Source organism: Pteropus alecto, unplaced genomic scaffold, assembly GCF_000325575.1.
Source record: "Pteropus alecto unplaced genomic scaffold, ASM32557v1 scaffold43, whole genome shotgun sequence".
NCBI lineage: Eukaryota > Metazoa > Chordata > Mammalia > Chiroptera > Pteropodidae > Pteropus > Pteropus alecto.
The window spans coordinates 376,909-390,504 of NW_006435764.1; the positions used below are offsets into that span (position 1 = coordinate 376,909).

At 64.5% G+C, this 13,596-nt stretch overlaps 1 protein-coding gene across 5 annotated transcripts in view; it reads right to left on the minus strand.

Annotated features, from left to right (window-relative positions):
- Positions 1 to 13,535, minus strand: part of CHID1 (chitinase domain containing 1) — a 15,475-nt gene extending 1,940 nt beyond the window's left edge. For 2 of the 5 annotated variants that reach the window (XM_006910971.3, XM_015588841.2), the window contains exons 1-10: positions 13,414 to 13,535; positions 9,437 to 9,590; positions 8,775 to 8,924; positions 8,469 to 8,601; positions 7,869 to 7,913; positions 6,964 to 7,070; positions 6,565 to 6,626; positions 4,884 to 4,976; positions 1,851 to 1,952; positions 1,134 to 1,289 (exon numbers count right to left, since the gene is read on the minus strand). In XM_006910971.3, the coding sequence (XP_006911033.1) occupies positions 1,134 to 1,289; positions 1,851 to 1,952; positions 4,884 to 4,976; positions 6,565 to 6,626; positions 6,964 to 7,070; positions 7,869 to 7,913; positions 8,469 to 8,601; positions 8,775 to 8,924; positions 9,437 to 9,556 (968 nt within the window). In that variant the 5' untranslated portion in view covers positions 9,557 to 9,590; positions 13,414 to 13,535. The other 3 variants (XM_025046148.1, XM_006910972.2, XM_025046147.1) reach the window with 3 other exon arrangements.
- Between the last annotated feature and the right edge of the window lie 61 nt (positions 13,536 to 13,596).

The following is a 13,596-nucleotide window of genomic DNA, read 5'->3' on the forward strand; positions in this document are numbered from 1 at the left end:
CCATGGATGCCGGGCAGAGACAGGCGTGAAGGGGTAGCAGGCACTGAGCTGGGCAGGCACCCGCCTCCAGCCTGGCCGATGTGCTGTGTCCCTGGTGGTGAGCGGGACCGTGGGTGGCCTGCAGAGCCTCCCCTGGGAAGGCCGGCCGCAGCGGTGTGTGGGCTGCGTGCCAGACGGCGGTCTCCAGACACGTGTCCCCTGACGGGACGGCACTGGACAGCAGCAGCGGCTCACGTGGTCTCCGAGGCTGGGAAGACGCAGGACCACCTGGCACCAGTGCCCAGCCAGGCAGAACGCACACCTGGCCCCCGACCCAGAGCACGGGCGACAAGACAACTCGAAGGAGCGACCGCTGACCAGAACCTGAACAGACTGGTGGGGGGGTGGGGGGCCAAGCAGCTGAGAGCCACGTGCAGTGGACGAACGGCAGGTCAGGGTGTGAGAAAGAAGAGGCTCAGGCGCTCTGACGGCAGATGGGACACGGCCGCTGACCGTGAAGACAGCAGCGGAACAGAGAGAGGAGAGAGAGCCCGAGGAAGCACCAGGAGAGCCAGGGGCCCGGACGGACCCGCGGACCCGAGAGCCAGGGGCCCGGACGGACCCGCGGACCCGCACACACGCGCTCGAGGGCCGGGGTGGGGCGGGGCAGGAAGCCATCTGAAGGAGAAACCCACAGACCCCAACGAAGCTCACGGCAGACCAGGCGGGAGAAACAGGGCGCACACGCAGCCCCTCGCAGTCCAACTGCAGCATGTTCAAAGTGCTGGGGACGAAGGGGACGGCCACGATGCTCCGCCCAGCAAAGATGCTCCGGAAAGCACGTGCAACAAAGCCGGACGGAGCTCACTGGCAGCAGAGCCACAGCGAGAATGGAAAAGCCGGCCTTTGGGCAAAAGTCCCGACCCACGTGAGGATGGGAGCCCCCAGACAGCAGCTTTGTGGGTCTCCCTGGGCCAAGCCCATGTGCCACCTGCCCACTGACAGGGACAACGCCAGCAGAGAGCCTGGGATGGCCCCACCCTGACAACCCCCGCCAGGCCTTCCCCGCTCCACCCAGCACTACCAGGAGACACGCAGACCCATGGGAACAAGGGTGGAGGAGGCTGCCTGGCGTGGCAGGAGCCCAGGCTCACCTGGCCCCAACGACGGACTCGCGGGCATCCCTGGAGGTCGAGTAGTCTGTGCCGTAGAAGTTGAGCCCCAGCAGGATCTTGCTCCGCCACTTGGCCTTGGGGTCCAGGACCTGGACACAGGCTCGCACCCAGGACAGCGGTGCATTGGGGCCAGGCCTGCAGGGCAGAGCAGGAGTGGTTTTCGGCAGCAGGCAAAGGCCTCGGGCTGTCCACTGCGGCCCCCCAGACTGGGGCAGGGATCTGCGCGCACAGTGAGGGGCACAGCGATGGGCGTCCTGTGGTGTCTCCCCGCCAGTGCTCGTGTCTGCTTCAGCTGGGCCCTCCTCAGGGAGCAGGCGGCCCAGGTCCAGGCCCGAAGCCCCCTGAGAGAGCGACCCCCACCCATAGGAGCACTGTTACCCCAGGCAACGAGGCAGGCCCAGCGCCAATGACTGCCCTCTAGAGTCCAGGCCCTGGAGGTGTGGCTAGACACTCCAGGATGGCATTCCCACGAGGGCTGCCCACTGCCCTCTGTCACATGCTCCTAAAATAAAAAGACTGCCCAACGCAGGGCCAATCGTGGGTGTCGGGGAAGAGATGGGGCCTTCTATGTTCTCAGCACTGAGAACTGCCAGCAGTGTGGCCCTGAGCACGCCTGAGTATCCAGTGTCCAGGCCCGGAGGCAGCAGGCATTTCTGCACCAAGCTAGAGCCCGCAGGTCCCCCAGTCCCCACTCACTGCTGCACTGCGGGGTAGTCGTAAGTCATGAGGCTGAAGCCGTCCAGCACGGGGGCCAGCTGCTCAAACTCCTTGTGCGTGAACACGCCGAGCTGCTCAGTCCTGCAGGAGACAAACACAGCCACCACGGCCCCTCACGCACCCTGCGGCCCTCAGCCCGTCTGTCCCCAGCTGACGCCTGGGCCCAACTGAGGGCAGAGCAGTGGGCTGGGGCGCCCCAGGCCCACACTCCTCTTGCTGTACTCCAGGACCTCAGGTTACTCCCTGGAAAGGACTTGGCACCTGGTGTGCTCAGGGCCACGTGCCAGGAGCATGGGTGGGGATGCGAGGTTCACCAGGGGCCTTTGGGCCCTACCCCTCCCTGAGGCTGCGGCCCTCTGGCCCTGGGCTCCTGCTCTGCCCTCCTCCAGGACCCCAACTGGCCATGGTTCTCGTCCTTGCGCCCCACTGTGGAGTGGCCCGCACCTGCTGGGAACCTTGCATGGTTCTGAGTGTCCTCTCCCCACGCCAAGTGTTCCCTACGCCCTCCCCAACGTAACCCATCCACGTGGTCTACCCTCCACCTTCCTCCCCCACATAACATGAACCTGCCTGCGGTCCCCACCGACCCTGACATGCTGCCTGTCAGGCGAACCCCAAGTGCTGCCCCGACTGGTCCATGGCCACCGCCCGCAGCGCAGCCCCCACAGTGGCCCTGGTGGGGACCCAGCCGGTGACAGGCAGAAGGCCCACCCACTATCAGGGCACCCATATCTGCTCCCAACAGGCCCAGTCACCCAGGCCCCCAGCTGTCACCTGTCCCTCTCTGGCTGTCCCACTCAGCACGAGTCCACCTGCCCCACAAGGATCAGAGTGAAACCGCCGGCCTGCAGGCCTCTCAGCCCTCCACACCCAGACCTGCACCCTGTCCACACACACCACGTCGCTCCACGCCTGTCCCACACCCACAGCCGACCTGTGCCCACTGCCCCCTTGGAGCCCCCAACACTGGTTGCAGGCCATCCCTGGCCCCCAGAAGGATCCCCACCCTACTCATCACCTTCCTGACCATGGGGTGACTGCCTGCCTGAGGCTGCAGGAAACCCCAGGGGCGGCTGGAGGAAGTTGGGGGGGACAGCGTAGCCCATATCAGGGTGGACATCTGCCGGCAAGGACACCTGAGATGGCACCAGCAGCAAGGACAGCGAGCCAGGGCTGGGCTCGGCAGATCCAGGAGGAAACTGCCGTCCTGTTGGGAGCTCAGCTCCCTGAGGCTCAGCAAGGAGCCGCGAGGCCCCCGGGGCCAGAAGCTGGGAGGCGTGGCTGGAGGCAGTGGCGAGGGTGACTGGCTCTAAGCCAGCTCAGCGCTGGCATCTCCGGTCGTGCATGAAGCTGAGCAAGAGCTCCAGGAGCACCGGACAACACAGCTCCATCAGGGCAGACTGTGACCTTGAGAGCAGGGATCAAGGTCAGCACTGGTGGGAGGGCCCCAGACACAGTGCAAAGCAGACAATGGCGCCTGTCCCTGCCGACCCCTCCGGCTGAGACTGCTCCCGGGGTTCCAGGCAGACTGTGGGATGGGCCCCGCCGCTGCAGGAAATGCGGCAGTGCTGGCTGGGCTCCATGGGGGCCGACGAGCAAGTGTGCGGACTGGCAAAGGTGCCTGCAATAAGGCCAACTCCTGGGGTCCCCGCACAGGGACCATGGTGGCCTCGGTCCCCTCCCTCCAGGCATCCCCAGGCACCACACTGAGGCGCTCTCTCCAGCCCCAGCTCATGTGTCTACACCTGCCGGCCACTAAGGCTCCTGGGCAGAGAAGGCACTGGCGGGAAGGGGCACTGCCAGCTCAGACGTCGGACACCAGGGGCGTCCGCCTGCTCACCCTGCCCCGGGGCATGTCTACTGTGAGTCTGCCCTCCGTACCCACTAGAGCAGCGGTCCCCAACCTCTGTGGTGCCAGGGACCGGTGCTCCTTTGAGAATCTAGTGCCTGATGATCAGAGGTGGGGCTGAGGTGGTGATGCTGGCTGCTCACTCCCCCGCTACTCACCTCCTGCTGTGGGGCCCAGCTCCTAACTGGCCGCAGACCAATACCAGCCTGGGGGATGGGGACGCCTGCACTCGTGGACAGCCTGTGCCAGGGAGGGGGCTGCCGGCGGTAACCCTGGTTCCAGCAGGAGCACTGGGCAGCCCCAGCCTGGGGGCTGACCTCGAACCACCCAAAGACACCAGGGACTGAGGGAGGGACACCACTGTGGGTGAGTCTGCCCCCGGCCATCCCAGAGAGCTGGCCCTTCCTTCCCTCCCAGGCCTGGCTCTGACCCTGGGAAGCCACAGGAGCCTGGCTGGCACTGGCCCCACCACACAGTCGCCTGTGCCCACGTGCGGGAGGAAGGGCAGGCAGATGGGCTCTGGCAGACGTGCTGCGGACACAGGCCTGATGTCCGGCCTGCAGAGCACCCAACCCCGCTGCAGCCTGTCTGACAGAATGAGGACCCTCCAAGTGGGGATGAAAAGTTGGGTGGGAGGCTGCTGTCCAGGCTGTGCAAAGTGCGCAGGCCTCTGGCAACGTGCACTGGGCATCACGGGACATAAGGGCCAAGCTCAGGAAAACTGGCCAAGGAAGAGCCTGCAGGCTCTGCAGAAGCGTCACCTGGCTCGTTTGTGAGTCTATCAGCTAGTGAATGTCCCCAACAGATACCACCGGCCCTTGAGGTGTGTCCAACCTGGTCCCCTTGGGAGCTGGTGGAGGCCGGGCAGAGCCCCCTGCCAGTCCTGTCTGGCCTCTATGGCCTTCTCCTGCCTCTGCTGCTGCTCAACCCCGGTCTGCCCTTGGCCCTCACGCTGGGATTCAGGGCCTCCTCAGTGCCCAGCACAGGGTGAGATGGACACGGGACCTTCAACGTGTCTTCCCACAGGGTCACAGCCTTCAGCCACTAACGCAGGTCCCCAGCCCTGGTTTTCACGCCTGCGAGTAAGGCGGTTGCAGCACCTGCTCGCAGGGGCTGGGTGCTGACCGGGAAGGCCCCCTGCCCCGAGCAAGCGCGACACTTACCCGGGGGTGACAGCCGGTGGGATGACGAGGATGGCCAGCAGCCGGGCCTGGTGCAGCGCCTCGGCCATGTGAGTGAGCATGTGGATGAGGCCCCTGTGAGGAGTGGAGGGTCAGCAGGCTCGGCTGAGATGACACTTCCTGCCCTGGAGGCACAGGGTGGCGCGGCCCGACAGCGCAGACATGCACGTGCCAGGGCGGGTGGCGGGTTCCCCACCCCCACAGGATACACAGGGCCATACAGTACCCCAAGATATGCCCCAGCCCCAGGACAGCGGGGGCAGCTCCACCGACGAGGCCTTGTGCCGAGGGGGCCCCACCTGGCTCCCCAAGGAGCCAGCCTCGACTGCCCAGCCCCTGTGCAACGACCCTGGGCCTGGTAGACGCTGGAGACAGATCTCTGTTTGCCTCAGGTACAGGAGGGGGTGCAGGGATGGGGTGTCCCATCCTGGGGCACACAGAATGAGAACCTGGGGGTGAGCACTGGGCATGCCCCTCCACACGAACCGAGACACTGGGGAGTGTCTCAGCAGGCCACCAGGTGGGGGACAAAGGAGGTGTCGTCATGGGCTCCTCTGGCCCCCGGAGGTGGCAGTGTCTCAGTGGCTGGCAGCGTGCCCAGCACGAAGGAGACCAGCTTGGCTCCTGCCGCGGCCTGGAAACCCGTCAGGACGCCCCAGCCCCGCAGGCAGCGGCGGGTACCCGTGGCCTGGCCCTGCACGCAGCCGTGCTGCACGCGGCCGGGTTTCCGGATGGCCCCATGCCCCATGCGTCCACTCTGCCCCGGCCCCCATGTCGCTGCGTGACCAGCCCTCTGCCCTGCCCTACAGCCCCTCAGGAGAGCGACGGTGAGTCTCCCCGCTCCAGCAGTGCAGGTCAGAGAAGCTGGGTGCCCGGACTCACACCAGCAGGGACGGCCAGGGCGAAGGCCACCCCCACCCCCACTCGGCTCCCCACTCGTGTGAATCTGCAAAGCACAGGTGAGGCTGAGGTGGGGCCAGGTCCGTGCTGACCACCGATGTGGCTCAAACTAGCAGGTGACTTGTGCACAAGGAGGTGGCTCTGGCTGTGAGCGGTCAAGCGTAACCCGAGGAGGCTGGCCCGCCGCCAGGCCAGCACTGGCTCTGCCAGAGCTGTCACTGTCCACTGCGCTCAGCACCTGTCAACGTCATGCCTTTCTGTCTCCTGGGAATACCCTGGGGACTACGTCCTCGTGAGAAAGGAGGGATGGTCTTGTGCCCCTGGAGCAGCACCCACCTAGCCAGGTGTCTGTTGGGACAGAGTCCCAGGAGCCACTGCATGGTCACCCGTGTGCCGACACGGGGACTCCTTCACACTTTCAACTCAGCCTTCACCGTCTCTGTGCATCCTCTCCTGAAATCCAGCCTCAGGGACCTCCCAGGAGGGCCAGCGCCAAGCCCGTGAAGCTGGGCAGCGAATTCTTTCCCCAGAGGACTCAGTGGCCGTCCACTTCAAGGGCCCCGCTGCACCTGGCCAGGATCTCCTGCTCGCGTCCGAGCCTGACTCCACCGCCCCGCGTGGGCTGCGTCCCCCCAGCGCGCCCTCTACCACCACGCGGGGGTCAGGACCGGCAGAGCGGCGAGGTCAGAGCCCTCCCGTCCTCCTCCAGCCTCTGCCAGGACGCTGGGGCCAGGAGGGGCCCGCGCCACCCACACCCACTCACATGTGCTTCTGGCTGAGCAGCTGGCTCCAGACCTCCACCACGAAGCCATCAAAGTGCTGGTCCTGGAAGGGCCGGGCCAGGTGAGGAGGGTCCCATGACCCAGCAGTGACGAGTGGGCGCCAGCCTCCTCCCCCGCCCAGTGAGGTCATGGTCTGAGGGGCATGCCGCAGGCACGCAAGCCCCTCTCTGAAGGGGTGGTGTGGGGGTCCCCATGGAAACCAGAAGCAGAGAGGCCAGGGCTCCTGTGTATGTGCTGTCCACTCCTGTGCCTCCCCGAACCCTCACCCCTGCAGCCCAGCCATGGACAGCTGGGCATCACCCAAGGGAAGGCCTCCCGCCCCAGGGACCCCTGTGGTCAAGAGGCAGCCCATGCTGGCCCCGTGGAGCGCCAAGCCTCACCCTGGCAACCTGGACCACGGCCTTGCTGAGCTCTTCTATCTCGTCCTCACTGTCCCACACACGCCGGAAATCCTCGCGGGTCCAGTCCTCAAACAGGAGCCGAGGCACTGGGGGACAGGCCCGCGCCGGCACTGTGACCCTCCGCGCGCAGCCCCACCCCACGGGCTGGCCCTTGGCCTCCAGAGTAGGCTGACCACACAGCCGGGCACCCCGTACGGTCATCCCAGCAATGCATGGGATAGGGGGTCAGGGAAGGATGGAGATGCTGACCCCTTCCTGACCTCACACACCGGCCCCCGACTGCCCAGGCCCTGCATGTCCCAGCTCCTCACTGTCCGGAGCCTGCTGGACCACCCTCTACCCCGGCCTGACCCGACGGCTCCTTGTCAATGCCAACCACAGGGCCCCTCCGGCCTCTGCCCTGCATGATTCCTCCTGGCCCCAGCAGCCTCCCTCACTCCCCAGACCCTGTGCTGGTCCCACTGCCCTTTGGGATGGGTGTCCCTCCCGGGCCCGCTGTGAGCTCTGGGACAGTTCAGGACAAAGCTGGCTCCACGCTGGGGCTTGGTCCCCATGGCCCTCAATTAATGCTCGTGGGTGAATGAAGAAATGGGAGGGTGCGTGCTCAGGAAGGAGGTGCTGGCCTTGGCGGGCTGAGCCTGGATGGGCAGGAGGGGTCACGGGACCCCAGCTGGGCCGAGGGCTGTGAGTGTTGGGCCAGGGGCTGCCTTGTTTCTGGGCGGTGGGGGAAATGACAGACACACCGGGCAGCACGGCCAGGATTACCAGGCACAGGTGAAGACCCCAGGGCCACTCAACCACCCACGGGGAGGTCACGCTGGCCTCCACCCCTCGGCGTGTGGCCCAGAGGCCAGTGCCCTGACCATCCAGAGGCCGGAACTCACCTATGCGCAGGCCCCTGCCCTGCTTCCTGACCGCCCGCATCCACCCTGTGGGACGTGGAAAGGACAGTCAGGTGGGGACACAGCCCCTCGCCCACCCCAAGGAAGAAAATGCCCAGTTGCATGGTGGGAGGGAAAGGCAGGCGGAGGGAGAGAGCTCGCGAGTTGGAAGCCCCCTGGGCCCGGGCAGCTCGGACCCCATGGCTGGAGAGGACAAGCGGCCGTGCCAGGGACCACACCCCACGGAGCTCGGGACTGTTTCTTGGAGCTGAGGGGTGTCTGGAGGGTCAGGATCCAACATTATCCTCCCGGCACCAGGGAGCCCCTAAGGGCTCCACAACTGGCTGGGACCTGTGTCCCCTCCAAACCCAAGGGGGGCAGCCATGCAACCTCGGGCGCAGGCCCACCAAACACGCTGTTGGACGGCGGGGCCCTCATCCCCTCCCTGGACACCCCTGCGGATATCACATGCACAGCGCCAAGGAGGAGAGGATGCAGGTCAACGCCGGGCGGTCGTCATACTCACACACAGACACACTCATGTTCTCATATACACGCTTACTGACACCCCCCGGGCCCTGGGGCGAGCAGCACGGGGAGAACCTTGGTCCACGTCGTGGAGGCCTGTGACCTCGAACATCTCACGGCCGCGCCGCTTCAGCTGCAGCCACACGGGCGAGATCTGTGTGAACTTGCCTCCGAACACCTTGGCGACGTCGTAGCCGTGGCTGTTCCACTGGGGAGCACGGGGACGGGTGAGCCCCCTGCAGCTGAGCCCGAGGGCCGCCTCTGGACAGGGCCTGTGCCCCCAGAGGACCCCTTTGCAAGCCCCACTGCAGCCCCAGTGAGAAGGCAGACCCGTCCCTGCCTTGCCCTGGGACCACCCTGTCCACCCGGGGCCCGGCTTACTGGAGTGACGTAGCCCAGGACGTCCCCAGCAAAGTGCCTTTCCCGTGCCTTTGCGGAGCAGTAGCTACGATGCTCGAGAACCACATCCTCGGGTCTGGGGTCCGTCACCACCAGACCCCGATCTTGGACAGGCTTCTCTGAAGGCTGAGTCTGAAAGGAACAGGGAGTAAGCCGTCATGTCTGCCATCTGCAGGCGGCGGGCAGGGCCCGAGGAGCAGAGCGGTCTTTTCAACCCAGCAAGGGACTGCGCCCAGAATCCACATGGCGACACTGGCCCGACCACAGGGGAAGGCCCGACCACAGGGGCAGGCCCACCGAGAAACAGGCACAAACGTGGCACACGCTGACTTGCTCCCTGCTGTGGACATTACAGAACTTGACGAGGTGGGACAGGTGCCGGTGTCAAGAGAAGCAGAACGCAGGTGGGGACCGAAATCTGGGCATCATCACAGAAGATGGCCGGTGGGGCAGGCACACCCTCAGGCCCCCAAAGCTGCTCCCTGAGGCTACCCGGCCAGAGCGCTGGGGTAGCACAGGGCCGGCCACCCGAAGAGCCAAGCCCCTTAGCCTCCCGGCTCACCAGCTGCGCGGGTTCGAGGCCCCCGCAAGCGGAAAGACGTGCGACAGGTCAGCCCCTTGGCCAGCCCCCAGACCGCCCTTACCTTCTCCAGCAGTGTCTTGGAGGCGGCCTTTTTGGCATCTGACTTTGACAGGGTGGTGTGCACAGAGCCACAGGCCAGAGCAAGCCAGAGTGTGCTGAGGAGCGCCTTCATGGCGGGCATGTCACAGCAGGGTCCAACCTTGGGATTCAGGGGGCTGCCGGGAGAGCAGGGCACATGGAGACCAGCAGCAGCGTGGGCCAACCCCTCTGCTGACTGGGGAACCTGTCATAATAGAGCCTGGGTTCTCGTAGCACTGGGCTGGGCACTGGCCCCAGGATGGAGCCCAGCCCTGGACCGCCCTGCTGGCCGGAGTCCAGCTGCCAGCACAGGTGGCCCCTGGCTTCTCTCACAGCTGGCTCTCCCCTCCCTCAGCAGACTGAAAACATGGGTGCCCGTTCATGTCAACTCAGGGGTGGGGGCCTTTTCCAACTACGTCAGCAACAGCGGAGGTTATGGAAGGAAATGCTCACAGGTGAGAACACAAAACTTCCAATCGGGAAACGGAAAAAGCAAACCAGGAAAAAAAGGACTTAGGACACAAGTAGCAGCGGATTTCCATCCGTCACGTACCCGGAAGATATAAAGAACGCCCACGAATTAAGAATAGAAAATGCTCTAATAAAAAATGCCCCACCACAAAAATAAAGGATGCAAAAAGAACGAATACAAAGCTGCCCCACGCCCCAGAAATGGCCCCTCAGCTTTGCAAGAAATCAGAGGACCGGACGCGGGAATCAGACGCGTCTCCGCCGGCGGGTCTGCGAGGACCGCGGGAAGGGGCTGCCTTGCGGCCGCAGCATGCGAGCTGGGGAGGCCTCTGGATGACCGCGGTCCACGAATACCGCGCTTTCTGACACGTTTTTCTTTCACAGATGCCACTTTGGGGGACTTCCCCACACGCGCGGAGAACACGCAATGATGTTCTTCGCAGAGAGTAACCCGCACTCCCTCCTGCTGGAACACGGACAGGCTCGGCGATGCTCGGCCGGAGCAAACGTTAGGACACACACTCAGCACACGGGTCTGTCTTTATTCAAACTCTTGTGGGTTCACCCACAGAAACGGAATGGAAAGGGGACACTGAGCAGCAAATGAGCTGGCTGTCTGACCTGAGGGACATGTGGCCCTCTGGCTTCAGCTGTGTTTTCTGCACTGGACTTTTATTAGTTGCGCAGTTCATTTTCAGGTCCTGGGACCACCGCCCCCCCCATGCAATTCTGCCTCACCTTTCTCTTAGGGCAGCTGGGCGATAAGCAGGCCCAGCCTGGCTGTCATCCTTGACAGGGCTTTAAGACGTGCAGGTGTGAAGAGCACGTCGGCGAAGTCTCAGAGCCCTGACATGTGCTTCCTCCAGACCAGCGGAGGGGCCTAGGCCCCTGCCCAGCAGGTGGGCACGCACAGTCCCCTACATCCCTGGTGACACCAGGGCCTGGACCAGGCAGGGTGTGCCTGTCAGGAGCTGGTAGCCAGGCCCTTCGCCCCTTCTGAACTCTCCTCTCAACCTGCTTCCCTTTGAAGAGTGGCACAGGCCGCCCCGCTCCGGGCTGTCACTTCCCTAGGAGAGATGGGAGACCTGGGCAGTGGGCATCCGTGCTGTGGCACCTTATACACCCACAGCATACCTGCATGGGCTGCAGAGCAGGGCCCTGGAGCCAAGAGCCCAGGGGTCCCTTCCCTGGGAGGCACGAATGGCCTGGCTCAAAGGCTTCTGAGGACAGAAGGGACAAGGAGCTCCCGTGAAAGGCAGCACTCGCCCTGACAGACAGGGCAGCTGCGAGGGGGTGTGAAGGAAGGATATGCAGACCCACACCCAGATCATGCCCTCTGACCTCGCCCCTCCCCACCAGCCCCGCTCCTGACAGAATCACCAAAGACTGCAGCCTGGGGGAGAGGGACCCCAGAATCACCTGTCACTCCCCTGACCAGGCTGAGATTGCAGCTGCCAACCTATGAGGGGGCTGCTCTGAGCAGTTCAGCCACCATGAGGCCAGAAAGACACCTGAACAAATGTGCTGGATGAGGAGTGTGCACATGGGAGGGATGGGCTAGCAGGTGCCACATGGTGGGGGGGCACTCTGCCTTTGGCCCCAGCCCCCTCCGGCCCCTGCACGACTGTGGGCTTCTCCTCGGCTCCAGGGTGGAGGTTTCAGTCACTGAGCACTGAAAGGAATGAGACGAAGCAGGAGGATGCTTCCCAAGCTGAAAGTGGGGGCTTCCGGCCACTGCCTGCCACCCCACCACCATGCGGGTGAACCGAGACTCCTCTGCCTGAGCCCTGACCTGGGATTTCACACCGCAGAGAAGAAAGAAGAGAGGGTGGACATGGGCCAGACTGGAGGGAGACAGGCCTTGCTGGCCTCTGTGCCCAGACGAGGGGCAGCGGGAGGGCAAAACGGCATGAGGCCTGGGCTGGCACTGTCACAGCCGCCTGTGCCCAGGGGGCCAGCTCTAGGGTGACGGGCTACAGCACCCAGAGAGAAGCATTTGGAGCTGGGCTGCTCCCTGACTGGCCACGGAACTTTCCAGACTGCCTGCCTGCCTGGTGCTTGGTGGTGGGGACCCCGTGTGTGAGCTGCGTAATGTTCGGGGTACCCGTGCTGTGGCAAGGCCTTCGTCTGGGCACCTCCCATGGCCCCCACTGTGCATCTGGGCAGGTGTCCGCCAGGCCGCTGTGCCTAGAGCCGACTGCTTAGCTCACACATACGTGGTCCTGTGTCAGAGCGAGCTCTGTCCCCTCACGTCAAGGGCCTATTTTGGGCGGAGGGGGCGCGGAGTGTAGTGACCAGCTCACCCTTTGGTTGCCCAGAGGGCTCTGGACCTGCTGCTTGCACCCAGAGCTTGCACCCTGCTGCTTGCACCCTGCTGCTTGCACCATTCGAGGGTCCCAGCTCTGGGGAGGATCGTTTCAGTGGTGTGACCAAAGTGCAGTGAACAGCGGTGACTTTCCAGTGTTTTCCATCAAGATCCACAGTAAGGAAGTGTACCACAGCCCAGTACACGTGTGCGCTTCGTGTGTGCACACGTGCCATGTGTGCAGTGACAGCAGTTGACCAGGTCTCTCCTGATGTGACACATGTTGATCATTTCTCCTTCATTTTCAAGACACTGGTTTCTACCAGTCAAATCGGTCTCGCTACTCAGTGACGTGCAATTTGAGAAATGCCGACTGACGTGCCCCGAGTGTCCGTCTCTGACACCAGTCTGGCCCCCGAGCCGACTTGGTCCTCAACAGAATGGCGAGTGTACCGGTCACCTATCCGAGTTCTCACCAACTGAATTCCTGCATGGCCCGTGGAGACGAAGGTGGCCTCGGGGCAGGGCCGCAGCCCTGGGTGACCTTTATCGACCACGTCAGGCGGAGTTCTCCACGACCTGGGCCAGTCCTGTCGTCATCCCCCTCGTGGAAGACAAAGCGGGACAGAGGGGTGTGTGGCCCCTACGCTAAGACGGGGCGATGGAAACAGGAAAGCCACAGACCGCTGGAGCTCCAGTTGTGCCACCAACTGCTGTCCCCTGACCTCTCTGAGTTCAGTTCTAGGGACCTGGGAAGCGAGGAGCGGTTGAATCACTGTTCTGTGTGGAAAATCTACGCTTTCAAGCCTGGGGGCTGAGCGAGGTGGGGTCCAGCCCAGTGCACCCCAACAAGCATGGGGTCACTTGCCCCGCACTCCGGCCTGGCCTCTCGGCCCCTGGGACAGGTTGGCCACCGCTCTCTGGGCCCTACCACCTGTCGTGTGCTGTCCCCACTCAGGTTCGTGGTCCCTCACGCTCGTCCAAGGTCTCACTCTCTGGGCCTCCCACCGGCACCCACACGCTCTGGCGCACACGCCCCTCTGGTCCACGCCCGCTCACACCGCTCTCCCTCGCGCCGCCCGCGCCCACTTCGCGGAGGGGAACTGAGGCCATGTGCAGAGGAGGAGCAGGAGTCCGGAACGCGGGGCGCGGACACCTCCCCGGCCGGCCGCCGCGGGGCTCACCTTCATGTCCCGGATGCCGGCCGGACAATTCTCGCGCGCAGCCGGAAGACGCTCGCGAACACCGCCGGAAGTCCCGCCCTAGAACGCCCGCGCAGGCTGTTGCCACGCCGGCTTCCACGCCGTCGCCGTCACCGTCACGTAAGGCACGCAGGGGCGGGGCCGGCCGAGGGGGAGGAGCCTGTG